The sequence below is a fragment of the Pristis pectinata genome, chromosome 24 (assembly GCF_009764475.1).
Source record: "Pristis pectinata isolate sPriPec2 chromosome 24, sPriPec2.1.pri, whole genome shotgun sequence".
In the NCBI taxonomy this organism is placed as follows: Eukaryota; Metazoa; Chordata; class Chondrichthyes; order Rhinopristiformes; family Pristidae; genus Pristis; species Pristis pectinata.
This window is the reverse complement of record NC_067428.1, coordinates 20222002-20240160: the sequence shown is the minus strand read 5'-3', so window position 1 is coordinate 20240160 and position 18159 is coordinate 20222002. Positions and strand designations below refer to the sequence as shown.

The window sequence follows — 18159 nt, the reverse complement described above, 5'->3', positions numbered from 1 at the left end:
TAGAAAATGCTAGGAATGCTTCATCAGGCAGCATCTGTGGAGAAAGAAGCAGTTAACCAGGTTGCTGAGCTTTCGTTAGAGCACATGATTGATATGGGGAAAGAATGAGTGCAACTAATTGAATTGCTCTCATAAAGAACCAGCACAGGCTGCATGGACCAAGTGGCCCCTTCTGTGGTGGATTGTTTGATTTTTACCATTGACTTTTGATCCCTGCCTTTCCAACAGGTCGAACAAAAATAATGGATGGTGATTTGGCAGAGTTAATAGTGGGCAAAGCAGTGGAACACATGTTCGAAAAGGATGATGGATCCAAGAATGAATGGCGAGGGATGGTATTAGCTCGTGCACCTGTCATGACTACTTGGTATTATATCACCTATGAAAAGGACCCTGTTCTCTATATGTACCAGCTACTTGAGGATTACAAAGAGGGAGATCTCCGCATCCTGCCAGATTCAGGTATACATTTGGTTGCAGAATTGTATCACAATGGTACACTCAAAAACCAGGTGACTGTATACACACAGCGCACCAGGTCATTTCCAAGTTTCAAGCTCATCCTGTTCACAGGGTATCATATTTAAGGGGCACATTAGCTTTGTAGTGGTTTTATTACCATTTGTAGGATATACCATCTGGTCATATGTTATCAGGAGTGGTCTGATGTATCCTCTCTAACGAGCAGAATTGATGAGATTGATTTGTGAAGATGACCATCCCGTTGGAAGCAGGCCACACCTCATGGAGATTGAAGTATTCACACCCACCACCAAAAAAAGTGTCCATCTAGGTACGACACCTGTCCCTGAGAGCTATGACAGAGCACAGCATGCTATTTTTAGTGGGGGGGAGAACCTTACATTTTCTGTGCCCTTTGGTGAGAAGCACTGCTGAAGAAGCATCAATAAGCTGAAAGTTTTTCAACTGAGAAATGTGCTCCAAAGGAAATGAAACGAAGTCTCAAGATAGCCTCCTCATAAGAGGAAACACCGGTTACACAGCTAATCCATCTTGAGAAGCTCTTTTCATCTGACTCTGCTGCCAATCCTGGTAAGTGCGCTGAATTTTATTTTGGTTTTATGGGACAAAATACCTATAAAGTCTCCTGTTAACTTCATACCCAACCAAGGCTACAGTTAAGCTGTCCTGAAACTATAATGTTTGCTATGCTTGCAATAAAACAAACCTATTGCTGTCCAGTTCCTTTGTGAGACTATCTTTGAACGAAGAACATTTCCAGTTTAGACATAATCCAGAGTCCATTATGTTTTGAATCTACCATAGATTATTCTGGTTGCCTCCATGGCCTGATCAGGCAAGGGAGATTGTATTTTTTTGATGACCTTGAATGCATCACTGTCCTTGAAGAATTAGAGCCTACATAATGCAGACTGTGCTACTGGAATATTGACCTTAATTGTAAAGGTTATGGAGTATAAAAGTAAGCTTTGATGCAGCTCCACCAGGTACTAGTGAGACTGCATCTGGAGTATTGTGCAGTTTTGATCTCTGTATTTAAGGAAGGATGTGCTTGCATTGGAGCCAGTGCATGGAAGGTTCACTAAGTTGATTTCCAGGATGAAGGGATTGATCTAGTAAAAAAAAGGTTGAGCAGGTTAAACTTGCTGTCTTTGGAGTATAGGAGAATAAGAGGTAGTCTTATTGATTTTGTTATCTATAATAAGATTCCGAGGGGGATTGATAGGGTGGGTGCTGACAGAATGTTTGTCCTAGATGGATTGTCTAGAACTAGGGGGAATAGTTGCAGAACAAAGGGTGCTTTCAGATAGTGATAGGGATCATCTTCTCAGAGAGTGCTGTGAATGTTTGGAATTTTCCATCCCAGGGAGCTTTGGAAGCAATCATTGAATATATCAAAGGTGAAAATTGACAGACATTTAAACTACAAGGGAGTCAAAAGATATGGGGGAAAAGTGATGTTGAGACTGGATCAGCCACTAACTTGTTGATAGGTGGAGCAGGATTGATGGGTCATTTGGCCTTCTCCTGCTTCTATTTCTTATGTTCTTGTGTGGGTTTCTTGTAAGCTGCCTGTGGGCCTCAATCCTGTGGCATCCCACAGGTCACACTTTGCTGGTTCCAAACCAACTGAAACACTTGCTCTAAAATGTGAACACATTTTCCTCAGGTGTTGGGTTTGTGATGTTCTCTGAAGGCCCCGCGTACCGTTGGTCATGATGCCTGTGGTTCTGCATTCCCTGAGCAATGACAGTATCATACATTGCACCATTGGCCTTACACAGTTGATGGTGTACTTTGCAGTTAATCTAATCATTGACCAGCCTGAAGCCTCAGCACCAAGGCAGTGAGGTGTCACCTTCCAATGAGAGTTCTACTGGAAATAAGAACACAAGAAGCAGAAGCAGGCCATTCAGTCCCTCACGCCTGCCTCACCATTCAGTAAGACCATGATTGATCATTTACCTCAGTGGCACTTACTGCATGAACCCTACATCTAAAAATCTATCGATCTCTGCCTTGAATGCCCGCAGCAACCGAGCTTCCACAGCTCTCTTGGGAAAAGATTTCCAAAGATTTGCTGTATTTTTCATCCCCCTCTTGAATGCCTGACCCTTTATTTGTTAGATTGTGACCCCTGGCTCTAGGCAGGAGAAACATTCTCCATGCATTTATCCTCTCAAATCCTTAAGAATTTTTATGTTTTAATGAGATCTTTTCTCATTTTCCTAAAATTCTAGAGGGTATAGGTCACTCTGCTGATTTAAAAAATATCCCCCCATCTTGGGAATCAGCAACTCCTTCATGTTAAAAAAGTACTGTATAAGCATAACTGGTTTTGCAGTAAAAGCTAGGTTGAAGATAGAGTCTGGAGGATTCAGAGGTGAGTTCTGTGTCTCTAAAGAAAACTCCAGCCTGTAGCCACAGTCTGTGTTCCATTCTCTGATCTTGGTTACAGCACTGGTTGGGGAAGAGTAAAGCAGCCAATGATTATGCTCTTGGTTGCTCTCTAGTGGCTCGCTGTTTAAAGTGCATGTGTCTGCCTGAGAGTTGTGAGAGGATCAGGATTGGTTAAAATCATCAAACGCCTCAGTGTTAAAGCTCACTTATGGATTGCAGACTCCTGGGCTTTTGTTTAGCTGCCTGTCACTGCAGTAGCAACACAGAGAGGGAATTGATCATCTCCAGCAAGGAAGGGGAAATTAATTAGAGAATTCCCACGGAGTGATACATTTCATCTGCACACCTTGTTAGCATTGCAAAGGCTGTAATCATTATCTGTTGAAATATGGTGGAGAGTCCCCTTAATTAATTGGAGGAGAAATTAAAATATAATCTGAGAAAACTGGAGGTACAAATGTGTGGCAAGCGTGGTCCTTGCAGTGCTGCAGAAACAAAGGTTACAGTGTTGAATTGGGCACTGGAAGCCAAAGGGCCAAATGAAGTTGACTGCCAGTTGCAGAATGGGCAGGGGGCAGCTGGCTGTCAGACATCTGTGGCTCACACCTCTGACCTTCTGCTCCACTTGCTGAACTCTACATTGAACCCAGTGGGGAATCACGGAGATGTTCCAGAAGAACTTTACATTTGGCCCTTAGCCTTATTCCAGGGAAGGCTGGCGCACCAACAGAAACAGGATCCCCATCCTGTGGAAGAAGATAAGTGTAGGCAATAGCATGAATTATTTTGCTTTATCTTATATTTTGATTCTTGTTTATGTTCTCCCTTGCGAGATAGGAGGTCTTTCACCCAAACAGACTTTGGCCTCAGAGAATCCCTTCAATCCCATTCCCCACTTCTCTGCAATCTGTTGTCTCTTTGTTGGTATTTTTGTTTACATATATTTTCTTAATTTAAAAAAAATAGATTTTTCATCACTTAAGTGGGTTTGAAGATTTTACTGTATATAACGAGCTGGTGGCTCAGAGCCTCCTCTGCCTCACCAAATGCATCTTGGGCGCAGAGGGTCAGTTGACCCATCATCCAGAATAAGTAAGTTGAGGTGGTCACCATAGATGCCAAATTTGGGCAGTGAGCCACGTGCAGTCCTGTGTGCTGTGCAAGTGTAGGGGGATGGGTGAGCAGGGCACAGTCTGGGCAGCTGAGCTTTGCATGAGCTGGTTTATTGAAGATGGAGGTCTCCAATGCCTTGGAATAGTTTGGTGTGCAGGTAATGAAGGCGTGGATGGGGGTTTCTGCAGCAGAGCTGAAGTGGAGGCAAAGTAAAATAATGTTGGGGAGAGGTGCTGTTTGTGTACTATACTACATCAACCGTAGCACAGTCACAGGATAGCACATGGTGCACTAGGGAAGAACTTGTGTATCACGATTTCGCTGAATTAGGCTAGTTGTTTCTCCATTTTTATCTGCAGCCTTCATGTTTATTTTGTCTCTTCCTGCTATAATGTAACACTTCACATTCTTAGTACTAAATGTTACCTGCCAGTAAATGTTGACTCTGCCAGCCTGTCTGTATCTCCTTGAAGTCTATAGCTCAGTTCCATACAGTTCACTAAACCTTCATGTTTTGTGTCTAGGGTAGATTAAGAAACTGTGCCCTGTACAGCCAAGTCCAAATCAATATACATGTTGATAAAAGCAGTGGGCCTAGTACAGACTCCTGGGGTACAGAGAGGTTGTGAGAAAACCTGATGAAGTTACTTAATATCATGAAGATTATAGACAGAGTGGATAGAAATATGAACTGTTCTATCTCCAGTCAGAAAACAACTTTTCATTACTATTCGTTGTTTCCTGTTACTTAAGCAAATTTTTATCTGCGCTGTACTTTTTATTCAGTGGCTTTCAATTGATGACGAGCTTGTTATATGGCCCTTTAACAAGAAAGTTTTGGAAATCCATATATATCACATCAACTACATTCCCCTCATTGATAGTCTCTTACTTCATCAGATAACTCTATTAAGTTAGTTGGACCTGATTTTTCTTTAATAAATCCATACTGGCTTTCTCTAATCAACCCACACTTCTCCGAGTAGCGTCCATGGGTGTTTCATATAGTGTCCATCCATAATTGCTCTTGAGTAACTTCATGAAGAGCTCCACCAAGAACTTCTGCAGACCTTGTGAAGGTATTACACAGGTACTGTTGGGTATGGAGTTCTCAGATTTAGACTCAGTGAGGGTGAAAGAGAAACATTATATTTCCAAGTCAGGATGGTGTACAGTTTGGAAGGGAACCAGACTGCACTCTGGTTCCCTTCCCGTGCACTGGCTCCCATGTCCCAGATGGCAGAGGTCGTGCTTTGGGGAACTGCTGATGTTGAAGCAGCACAATGGCATTACATGTAGTGCAGCTGTCTCACAGCTCCAAGCAACCCAGGTTCGATTCCAACCTCTATTACTGTCTGTGCGGAGTATGTATGATCTCTTTGTGACTACGTGGGTTTCCCCCAGATGCTCTGAATTCCTCCCACAGTCCAAAAAAGTGCTGTTTTTTAGGTTAATTGGCTATTTTAAATTATTGCTGGTGTAGGTAGCTGGTGTGAGAATCTAAGTGGATGCAGGGTGTTAATGGGCATGCACGGTAGCGTAGTGGTTAGTGCAACGCTATTACAGCGCCAGCGATCGGGATTCGATTCCCGTCGCTGTCTGTAAGGAGTTTGTGCGTTCTCCCTGTGTCTGTGTGGGTTTCCTCCGGGTGCTCCGGTTTCCTCCCACATTCTAAAGACGTACGGATAGGTTAATTTGGGGGTTTAAAATGGGCGGCGTGGACTCGTTGGGCCGGAAGGGCCTGTTACCACACTGTAAATAAAATTTAAAAAATAGGATAGGTTACAGGGAAATAAGTGGTAGAACAGGATGGCTCTGAAAGGCTGAATGGTGGCCCATATGAAGTAAAGCCTTTGTAAGTTGCTGCAGTGCATTTTGTAGATGGTGCATACTGACAGCACATTGTGCTGGTGGTGGAGGAAGTGAATGTTTAGGGATGTGGCTGGAGTGTTGGTCAAGTCTGCTACTCTGTACTGGATGGTGCTGAGTTCATGAACAGGTGTTGGAGCTGGCAAGAGAGGAATATTTCATCACACTGCTGATATGCCTTGTAGGTAATGGAAGGGAGGTGTGTCACTCATGCATGATACCCAATCTCACCCGCTCTTGTAAAGGCTGGGTACTGCAATAAGGGACTCACCTAGAGTACCCAGCCTCCTCACAATTAACTTGAATGCCTTATAACTAAAGATGAAAAGTGACAAGCATTGTAATATTTTTGTTAATTGTTACGGAAGGCATTTAAAAATGCAAATTGCATTGGGTGAGATGTTAATTGTATGTTCTCCTGTGACAGAGAACAAGCAAGTTCTGCCGACTGAGCCTGGTGAAGTGATCGAAAGTCTGGTGGGAAAGCAAGTGGAGTATGTCACCGAGGATGGCACAAAGAGAACAGGGTTGGTGATTCACCAAGTGCAAGCCAAACCATCAGTCTATTTCATCAAGTTTGATGACGATTTTCACATTTATGTGTATGACTTGGTCAAAACCTCCTAGCTGCATGCAACGCTTGTCATTGCCTTCACTAAGAGATTTTACTGTGAACTGTGAGCTGATCACTGAAGAGACTTGTGTTCTTTATGTTAGCCCTCCATGTGTTTATTTCCAAGACTTTGAAAGGTGAAGTATACACATCCATCTTTTGACATTTCCCCAGCACTTGGCTCAGCATGGTGTTTGTTGCACCAACCATTATGATCATTACAGCTTCCGTGGGTTGTAACGTTGTCTGTGAGGCCAAAGGAAGGGTCCTTCGCTGCCGAGTTTTGTGGTCCCAGCACTGTTGGACTCCTGAACTTACAAGGCTAAGTTTTTTTTTTGGTTTCCAGTGTGATCTTTTTGATGGGAGCACTTTGTGCAAGGGGTTAAATGTGACTGCGGTCACCTTGGGCTACACCAGGCACATTCCCTGTTGCTGACTATGGCTAGGCTCCTTCCTTTTGGGTGGAGGGTGCAATGGGGGTATAGGGAATACATTGACCAAATTAGGCAGTAGAATCTTGTTATAAAAGTGGGGTCAAATAGATCCTAAATTGTTTGAAAGATTTATGTTTGTCTTTAAAATGTGTGATTTACCCTAGATAGAACATGTTTTCTAATTTTTGTCAAAAGAACAGAGTAAAAGAAACCAGAATTTAATCTGGTTGTGCTGAGGGGTGGGAATAGTTTTGGGTAGGGAACTACATAAAGATATCTTTATGGCAATTACTTTTCTATTTCTGATTGGCTATGACATCTGGTGTCACGCATGCTGATCAACTCCCTTGCAGAGCTCCCTGTGTTTTGCATCCATTTGTTATAACGCACTTTTTCCATGTCTCACATAGATCCCATGTCAAAGTCTGTGTGTGAGTGCATGTGCGCGTGTGTGTTTGTGTGTGTGTGAGGGAGAATCAGTCCGTCATATCTACCATGTTCAGGCTAACAGAAAGAATATTGTCTCTTGGTTGTGCAACTTTTGCAAGATTCATCGGATATCGAATTTGTCTTTATTTTGTGTCTTTGGCTTTGTTTTAAAGGTAAATAACTATAAGTAGCATTTTGGATTTAATGGCCTTATTCCTTTTGAAGCAAAACTCTTCCAGTTTTCGGTCCCAACTCTGTGCTTCTGTGTGGGAGATGTGCTCTCCCATGTTCAATCACTTCTGTTTTGAATATAACTAATAATTTATAAAGAGGGCTAGAAGGTTTCTCATGGGGAACCAAGCTGCCACCCTCCATCCCACTCTACTCTCCCTCCCCTCTTTATAAGAAAAATCTTTGTGTATCAGCCAGAACTCTTGTGCAACTCCTAAAGCACACTTAGCTGCTGCCATTGCACCCAACCAGAAACAATCCTATCTCCCCATACCCCCAAAAGAATCAGGGGGGTAGGAGGGGGCAGGGTGTTGTAGCAGTGAAGTATAATACGAGACGTTAAAGATTTCACTTGGTCCACTTGAAGTGTGGAAGATTACCCCTGGTGAAGTTGTTGACTTTTCCCTTGTTCTGTCTCTGAACTAGATGGGAAAATTCTGTCAATGGCAGTGTGAACACGGCAGAGCACTTGAGCTGCTCCAGTAGGAGCCTTTCAGAAGGAGAATACTTGTTGGGCATTCTCTCTCCCTTGTCATCAGAGCAGAGTAGCTGCACAAGTGAGATCACTCATGGCGATTTTGGGATTTCCCTGTCCCCATGCATCGGAGCAGGAGAGTCCTTGCTGATTAAGTAATGTCGGTGAAGGATGATAGCCTCATTGACATTTCCCCACAGAATCCAAGTGTGCATGCTTTTATCCATGTGTGGTAAAAGTCTACTTGGCACAGGCAGAGTTTCCACACATTTAAGGGAAATACTTTGCGTTGATTATATCATGAGAATTATTTTTAATTCTCTTTTCATTTTCAGCTTCTATTTCTTCGAGCAGGTCAGAGTTATAGTTCCTATCCCTTTTTCAGTGTACTCAATGCTGAATGTTCAGAGAGACAGGAAACCTTTATATTCCTGCTGGTAAATTTGGTGTCTGTGAATTCAGAGTAAGGAGCATGACCGTAAAATTAAGCCATTTCCAATTTAGAATTGAATGGAAAAAGCAGAAGTGTAGACTTGTATGCAGAAAGAAATCCTAAATTCTGTAAGGTCCCAATGGCGCAGATAATTTTGCCCACAGAGCTCCTTTTTACTAATCAATATTGTTTTAAGTAGGTGATACCAGCCTTAAAATACCAACATAGATGGAAGCCTAGGAATGGTCCCAGTACTCAAGTGACGCTAGGATTTTAAATCTATTCTCCTCACCAGGACGGGACCTCCATTCTAGAAGGTTGTGAGGGGAGTCTGTTTTGCTGTCAGATCATTGTTCCCTCCCCAACTAACTTTATCCACCCTTTCCATTTTATTGCACTGTCAGTTTTTAACTAGCTCTTGATTTTGCTAGTAAGTTGATAATTAAACAGTACCAGTACTGAGTTTGGGGGTTGAGTTTGAGTTTAATGATGCTGAACACAGTTTCCTAAACTAGTCTTTAAGCTTGGCAGACTTGAGCTGTGTGCTACTGGCACAGAGGCCAAAATGCTTTCATATGTATATAATTATAAAATATGCAACACATACAAAAGAAATATAATTCATTATTGATTTATGTATGTAAACTATTTTTTTCTTCCCCTTGCTGTTTGGGCTGGGGAGGTGTTGTTTTATGGTGCTGTTTTTGTCACTCCAGAAATGATTGCTTCCCAGGTTGATAACTTAAAAACTCTTTGCATGTTTTTTAACCAGAGTACAACTAATTCTACACTACTCAGTCTTAATTATTTCTGATATTTTAAAGAGAGGGCATAAAACCTATTTGCTGTACTTGGATTCTGGTTAAAAGTACTCTAGCAAGAATGGTTAGTTCTGTTCATATTATTTGGCTTCCTGGCCAGAGTTTGTTTAGCTCTATGACATTGAACTCTAACAAAGAGAGTATGTCGATGGACTGTTCATACCAAGATATTGATAAATTTCTGAAGGCTGTAGAGTGCAATAAAATCTCCAGTGTCATGTAGTGTTTTGCGCTATATTCTCAAACGTGCTACACAGTCAATTGTGAGCAAAAGGACAAGTGATTTGATATAACATCCCGCCCATTTGTCACACTAAACACCGTGTGTCTGTATCACTAAGTCTGCTAGAGCAGGCTAGAATGCAGCCACCACATTTACCCACCTGGATATTTTCAAGTAGAACATAAAGGAAAAAATCCCTCATAAATCTTGAGATCTTTCGCAATGACATGAATATGTGTTCAGTCGTGTAATAACTGTAATAATAATCTGACCTGTTGCTCAAATCCTATTGTGACAGCTACCAAGGTAACTAAATAATTCTGTAATAAAATATATAGATAATGCTTCAGATGAAACTACAGAATTGTTGTAAAAACCTATCTGGTCTATTAGTGTTGTTTAAGAAGAAAACATACCATCCTTACATGCACTGGCCTGTATCTCACTCCAGGCTCACAACAATGTTGACTCAAAGCAAACTTTTAATGGATTTGGACCAAGGGCAATAAATGAATGCTTTGCTAGTGAGACCCACATCTCATGAATGATTAAAATAAATATATAAAATTGGGAAATGCATATCGTGTATTTTCCAGGAATTGTTTCTGTCAGAACATGAAAATATAAAGGTGAAACATCTTGAGTCTCATTCTTGGGAATATAGGTATCATTGGCAATGTTACATTTATTGCCCATCTCCAACTGACTAGAGCAGGTGGTGGTGAGCCTTTGCTTCAATCTGCTGCGGTCCATATAGTGAAGGTAATTCCACAGTACAATTTTGTTGGTGGATATTGATCCATTGGTGATGAAAGAATAGCAATGTCTTTCCAAAACAGTTTGGCACCTGACTTGGAGTGGACAATGTCACTATGCTTCCCTGGCCTGGATGGTGGAATTTGATGAGACAGCTATGACAATTCTCCTTCCCACTTCCTAAAATGGTGATTGTGGAGTGGGTGGAACTGAAATATTTTTAATGGATTAACAACAACATTCTAGAATAGGACAGGTCCTTCATAAACTGAGAAATGAAAAGATAGATTAAGCATGGAGACTGGTTTAAGAAGCGCCTTTCATGTGGGCATTACAACGTGCTCCCCTTTCAAGGGCAACATCTCAACTTCTGACCATATTCTGCCATGTATCTCATTCTTTATTTGCAAGCCACTGTGATAAACAGAGAAAAGTTCCAGGATAATTGAAGCACACGGCAATCTGCTAACCAGTGTGATTGCTTTCATTGTACACTTTGGGTACCAAATACTTGGAGCAAACTGTGGCTTACCTTTGCACATCCTAGTGGGTTTATGTTTGGTTGCACAAAACTTTTGCTTCTGGAACCTGGTGGCATATGCTTACACCTCGTAACACGAAAATACCTTAGCTTTTGGTTCATCTATGCCCCCATGACATTTGTCCTAAAATCAGAAGGTCTGACATTGGTACTGTCAAATTGCTTTGCACAGTAGTGAAGACCACATCTGTGATGTGGTTCTTTAATTTATTTCTGATTTTCATGTCATTTGAGCAGTATTAGATCTATCAGGGTAAACAATCAAGGTGGGGAATGCACCCCGCTGAGACTGTACAGTGGAACTTGATATATTCTCAATAGGAGCATGCTTTGCAATGTGGCTGTGGTTATACAAGGTATTCGGAGTAACATAGCATAGTTATGTTACTGGATTTAGTAATCCAGAGACATGGAATAATGATCCAAGTTCATCAATCCCACCACAATAGCTAGGAAAATTAAAAACAACATATTAAATAAATCTGTATTTAAAATAAAAATCCAAAATGGCGAGTGAAACTCCAGGATTATTGTTTGCTGATGACTTTTAAAAGAAGAAATTTGCTGACCTAATCTAGTCTGATCTTCAAAGACACCTACACCAAAAAGTGCCCACTGAAATGGCCTTGTTAAGACACTCAATTCAGGAGCAACTTGGATTGGGGAAGAAGTGCCAGATTTTGTGATGCCTACATCCTGTGAAATACCTTCTTAAAACTATTTAATTACATTTATTGGCTATATTTTTTCACCCTAAATGAAAGCATTTACCTATAATAACTTGCATGTATTGAATGCCTTTAACATAGTAACGTGGCCTAAGGCTTTTCACAGGAGTGTTACCAAACAAAGTTTAATGCCAGGATACAAAATGGGGCAGATAATAAAGCTTGGGTGTAGAATAGACTTTAGGCAATGTCTTAAGGGAGGAAAGGGAGGTCAAGAAGTTTTAAGAGGGAATTCCAAAGCTTAGGGTCCAGGCAGTGGTGGAGTAAAGGAAATCACCAGTGTCCCTGAAGGTGGAAATTGAAGATCTCAAAGGTGCATAGGCTGTTGGACATTATCCTAGAGTTCTTTGCAACTGGCAGGTATCCATTATAGTTCCTTTTCTCACTGCTCAAAGCAAACATGATAGTTTTAATAACTATCAAATCAATGGCTTTAAATGCTGTCTTTGAATCTTATTCTGATGCTGGAACCCGCACAGAGTAGCGTTCTGCTCCCCAGCTTCACTGAAGGAATGGAATAAAGCAGATTGCCACCCTTCAGCGAACAGGTTGCTAAGTGAAATTATTTACACCATCTGTTTAAACTGCGGGGATTGGATGGCATGTAGTGGAATCTTGTAGTTGGGTGTGCCACCTGTACTGCCAAATTAATGTGTGGCACTGCAAGGGCATAGCTCCGAGCTCAAGTCCTGGCACACTGAATTCTTTCAAAGAAATAGGACTGTAAAGTAGTTTTTATTTCTCCAGGGCTCTGCAACTGGGGGGGAAAAAAAGTGATTTAGCCAGGAATAAATTGCTTTTGGATCTCACCTTAGGGTAAATTACGCCAGTCGGAAAATTCAGCCAGCAGTTTCTATCATTTACCATCCTTGCAATGCCGAAGTAGTTTCCCTGTCAGGGATGCGCATGATGTCATTCTCTGTGTAATGGCCCATTTAGAACTCTGTGGGGGAGCTCGGACCATGTTGTTGTAGGGCTGCTGTTTTTGACACTCCTGGTACAACTTGGTCTTAATCCTGCAGTGCCAACCTGAGAGGCTTCAGGTAAGTGAAAACGTAATCCTCCTCCCATCCCAATAAATACCACTAACCTAGCAATTAGCCCCTTCCCAACTCCCAGATTCCATTTCCTACACACGTCCATCACCTTCTCCCACAAAACATGATCTTGATCTTCTCATCATCTACTCCTGATGCTCACCCACTCCCCTTCACATATAGGATCATCATCACAAGCCAGCCACCCAAATGCTAGAAAAGATAAGATATCTTTATTAGTCACATGTACATTTAAACACACAGTGAAATGCATCTTTTTGCGTGGAATGTGCTGGGGGCAGCCCGCAAGTGTCACCATGCTTCCAGCGCCAACATAGCGTGCCCACAGCTCCTAACCTGTATGTCTTTGGAATGTGGGAGGAAACCGGAGCACCTGGAGGAAACCCACACAGACACTGGGAGAACGTACAAACTCCTTACAGACAGCGGCGGGAATTGAACCCGGGCCGCTGGCGCTGTAATAGCGTTACGCTAACCGCTACACTACCGTGCCTGTGCATCTCATTCTGTATCCCATCACCAGCCAAGGGCCTGATGCTGGAACTCCTGAGTCCAGCCTCTGGAGAAGAGTAGTGGGCAGCACAGACCAGTTTGGGACTGAAGCCTTGGTCACAGGTAAATTTTAGTGATGTAGTAAGAGTCATTGTCCCACCACATCCACACCATTCCTGCCCACTCTGTTCTCAGCCTCCCCTACTTACGAGTCTGGGTGACTGGTAGATCATCCTATCACCGTGGGTGAGGGTGGGAAGAAAAACGTCGTCAACCAGAAAAAAAAAATCTGACCTTTTGGAAGAATGCACTTACAAAAATTAATGCTCATCCCTTGAATGAGTTGGAGTGGTGAGTGAGGTGGGATATTTGCACAGAGAATACATAAAAAATAGGACAAAAATTCCACCTCATTTCCACTGGCTTCTCTATAGTGAGTGAGTGTTGGAATGATATGTTTGTAAGCAGTGTTTGAAGGCTGATAGATGTGGTGTGGTGAGGGTATTGGTCTCAAAGACCACAGATGAAATTTCTTAATCTCACTCTGTTGGGGGAGATGGCTGAATCTTGTTGCATTGGAATTCTTGTCTCATCAGGTTTGGGTCTCCTGGGAAGATATGAAATGCCTCCTCTTGGCTGGGCAAGTGGGACATTAGACCTTAAGAAAATTAAGTAAATAGCCATGGTTTAAAAAGTCTTTGGTAAATTGGGGGATATGTATTTCAAGTGCAGGGGAGTTTGTTTTAGTTGCAATTTTGGCAAAAAACAGTTTTGGAGCAGGTGATTTGGATTTCACCCCAGATTTAGTCTAGCTAGATATTGACATTGAAAGAGTTTTTGCTACAGAGTTTGGTATTGAGATTTTCAGTGTGGAACAACTGGTAATGTTCTTAGGCCTCCCCTCAAGACCCTTTGCCTTTGATATGAGACAATTTCAACCCCATCTCCACCTCTTTCCAATTCCCTCCCCCCAACCCCCCACTAACCCCATCCCATTGTGGCACCAAGAAGGCTGTGTGTTAATTGTTTTCTACCAATTACAAAAAGATGTAAAGAAAATGTAGAAACCTATTTCACTGCTGCCTATCAGACCACATACTAACTGTGCAATCACAGTGAGCATTAAGCATGGTCAGTTCAGTCAATTGCCATGTCAACTAAACCATTGTGTTCTAGTTAAAAGTCCTGAACTGTCACCATTCCCCTCCAGTGTGACGGGGTGAAAGAATGCAGGCCTTGAATCTAACCACTCTCCAGTTGTGCAATCCCATTTTAAAGGGAATGGGCCATAAAATAGCTTAAAACGCACGTGTCTGGGAGCAAGTGTAAATGTTGCAGTAAGCGAGAGCTGATGAGTTCTTGCTGATTGTGAAGGCAGATTGCTGATGAAATTGTAAATGTTATAGGTTTATTATGCTAAATATTATTTGCATTGTGTATGTTCTCCCTGTTAAGGATGTTCTCCTTATCTTCGGTGCTGTAGAAGGCTTGGGCTCCTCCCAGAGTTAATTGTATCTGATTGAACCTTCCAACAATCTATTGATCCATTGAGTTTTTTCTTTAAAATATCTGTCAAAATTCCTCCTCAACTTTTTATTAATGTTTATAAGTCGATGGTCTTCTTTGGATGAGAGTAGTAGATTAAAACATTTCAATCTGAATTGATTTGAAGTAATGTTTTGATATCTATCATTGTACATAAGAATTTCCCAGCTGGACATGTTTGCAGAATACTGACTCTAAAATATTGTCGTTGATTTGCATGTAGTAATCATAATTTATTCATGAATTGAAAGATACCGGCCCCAAGACCTTTGAAATTTCTTCTACAGAATTTACTACTGAAATTAATTTTTTAAATATTGAAGTAGATTTTGTCTATGTACGTTTCCTGTCTGTAAAAGTCATTTGTCACAATTACTTCTGTCCAGCAGTTAACATTGAATAGGGATTTCCACAGGTAAACAGGTCCTGATAAAAACATAAGAAGCAGAAGTAGGCCATTTAGTCCCTCCTCCCTGCTCCACAATTCCTTAAGATTGTTGGCTGATCTTTTACCTCAGTACCACATTCCTGAACTAACTCCATACCTCTTGGTTCCCTCTATATCCACAAATCCTCTATCTTGAGCGAGCCTCCACAGCCATCTTGGTTAGAGAATTCTAAAAGTTAACTACCCTCTGGATGAAGAACTTTCTTCTCATCTCTGTACTGAATGGCCAACACCATGTTTGGAAGGTGGCACCTGGTTCTCGATACCCGAGTCAGAAGAAATGTCATGTCCTGGTCAGGCCGATTAAGAATTTTGCACATTCCAATGAGATTATCTCTCATTCTTCTAAACTCAAGAGTACAGGCCTAGTCTGCTTAATTGCTCCTCATACAATCACACTACAGTGAGCACCAGGGGTTCCACTGGGGATCAGTGCCATTGCCATACTGTGAGTATCACCACAAGGGATACACTGGTCTATAGAACACAAGGTGGCATCCATTGCAGTGCAAAGCATGTGGTTTCGGGTTCAATCCCAGTCTGGTGTTAATTCAGGTGGCAGTCCACATGATAGCTTCTGTGCACACTTGGCTAGATGGAGTCGAGGAGTAATAATCCTGCTCATTGTCCACTGACACCTTTTAGAACTGTTTGGACGTTGAGTGTGCAAAGGATTGGGCTTGGAAATTGAGCAATTTGCCAAACAAAATGTTGACTGTTTTGACTTGGAATGCCAATGGAATTGCATTCCAGCAAGACTCTGTTTTTAGGGCAGGGAGAGGGAGGTATCCGCAAAAGACCGTAAAAGGGTTGAGAGGATGAGAGTGGTTCAAGCCTTCAACTACCTCAGAACAGGAGAACATTCCTCCCTTCTCTCTGCCCACAGTATGGCCACTGTGGCAGGAAACCTGGTCTGTAAATACTTGCTACGTTTAACATTTAACTATTCAGTGTTAGAACTGATTTATTTTTTTTCTCAGCAGGAGGAATCTCAACAGCTTTTAGAGTAACTACATCAAAACCTGCACTAACAGCCACTTCGGAGTGGCAGCATTTTAAAACAGTTTAAAAAAAATTGCTGCATTTTAAATAAAAATAATGTCTGGTTGATATTTTTTTCCAGTTGTGATGTCCTGCAGTCATTTCCATGGAGAAACACAAAAAAAAATAAAAATCCATATTATTGACTGGTGGATTGAAATTTCTTGGTTATTCCCAAATGACTTTATTCATTTTCACTCCTGAATTTCTCATCTAGGATGCTGCTTCCTCTTTCCTCATCCCAAGAAAGTCCATTATTGTTGGGATTTCTGGGGCAAGTATGAAGTACAAGTCCCTACAGTTAGTTTGATTAAAGTGAATAATTGGTCTCCACAGTGGGTCAGTGGAAAAATTCTGGGAAGATTAGTTTCCTGGATTGGTAATCCTGAACTAATGATCCAGGATTGTGAATTCAGATACTGCAGGAGAATTTAAAATCAAGCAATTACAGGTGAAATGAAAATCTGGTGTCAGGATTAGAGTGAAGCTTTGACTGGAGGGTGGATGACATTATTAGAAAGTTGATAAAAATAAAAATGTTTTGCCTGATAGCTGCTTTGGCTGTTGAGCAGCTGGAAGTCCCCAGGAATCTTTGAGATGTCCCCAGCTCCTTAAAAGAAGTGGACCATGATATCAGACTTTTATTTTGGGGAGGGGGAAGGGGTGCAAGGGAGGTGTAGTTTCGGGCCATGTATTTTACTTTGAGTGAACAAATGGAGTTTTCATTCAAAAATTTGTGAGCCATTGTTGGGAATTAGCCATCAGATTGTCTCTCCCAATGATGATTGCTGCCAGGTCAATGTTGGGAATGTATTTAAGGAGGAAGAAGATTGATTTCAAGACACAAAATACATCAAGTGACATAGAGAGTGATTGGGAATGTGATATTGAAATAGAAGATCAACCATGATCAAAAAATAAACTGCTGGAAGATTTTAAATTTTTTAAAAAATTTTATTTACAGCGTGGTAACAGACCCTTCCAGCCCAACGAGTCCGTGCCGCCCATTTTTTTTAAAACCCAAATTGACCTACCCGTACGTCTTTTAGAATATGGGAAGAAACCGGAGCACCTGGAGAAACCCACGCTGACACAGGAGAACATGCAAACTCCTTACAGACAGCGACGGGAATTGAACCCAGATCGCTGGTGCTGTAATAGCGTCGCGCTAACTGCTACGCTACTGTGCTACCCAACCTTTTCCAACCTGATCTACTTGCAATGTGACCTCTACTTTGGCAAGACAAGGCAAGTGTTTTGCAGAACACCTGCATTCTACAACGGCCATCTCGAGCTTCCAGTTGCATGTCATTTGAACTCTCCACTCCCACATTGACCTGTCTGTCCTCGGCCTTCTCCGCTGCCACAATGAGGTCAAACGCAATCTCTGTTGGAGACCTTTTGAAGTTTTGCATAGTAGAATAGATAACACTGAGCCAGTTGATGTGTATAAGGCCCTGCATAAGATGTCATACAAAAGATTATTAAACAAAATCAGGGAGTTGCTGTGATATACAGGGGTGGACTGAGGACAGAAGAAAAGAGAATGACTGGGTAATTTTCGGGCTAGAAGGCAATGATTGGTGGAGTGCTGCAGGAATTGTGCTGGAGCCTCAGCTATTCACAGTCTACATCAATGATTCAATTGAGATTAAGTATAATACATCCAGTCTTAATTATGATACAAAGACAAGTGGCATTGTGAACTGTGAGGATGATGCAGAGAGACTTTAGGGGGATATAGACAGGTTAATTGAATGGGCAAGGACATGGCAGATGCCCTATAATGTGAAAGAACAAGAGGTTAGCCATTTTGGCAGAAAGGAAGGAAAGATGGAATATTGTTTAAACGGCAGGAGATTGAAATGAATGTGTGTCCTTGTAGAAAATCACATGGTAATTTGTACTTATAACAAGCAATTAGGAAGACAAATAGTATATTAGCATTTTCTAAGTCTACCTGGGTCTTCAATCTAATGTATCATCTGAAAGACACCACCTCCAACAGCGCTGTGCTCTGGAGTGG

At 41.7% G+C, this 18159-nt stretch overlaps 1 protein-coding gene across 4 annotated transcripts in view; it reads left to right on the top strand.

Annotated features, from left to right (window-relative positions):
• Nucleotides 1-16279, top strand: part of LOC127582576 (spindlin-1-like) — a 71182-nt gene extending 54903 nt beyond the window's left edge. For all 4 annotated transcript variants that reach the window (XM_052037947.1, XM_052037949.1, XM_052037948.1 and 1 more), the window contains exons 4-5: nucleotides 229-462; nucleotides 6293-16279. In XM_052037947.1, coding sequence (XP_051893907.1) covers nucleotides 229-462; nucleotides 6293-6492 — 434 coding nt within the window. In that variant the 3' untranslated portion in view covers nucleotides 6493-16279. The remainder of the gene's footprint in view (nucleotides 1-228; nucleotides 463-6292) is intronic.
• Nucleotides 16280-18159: the final 1880 nt, after the last annotated feature.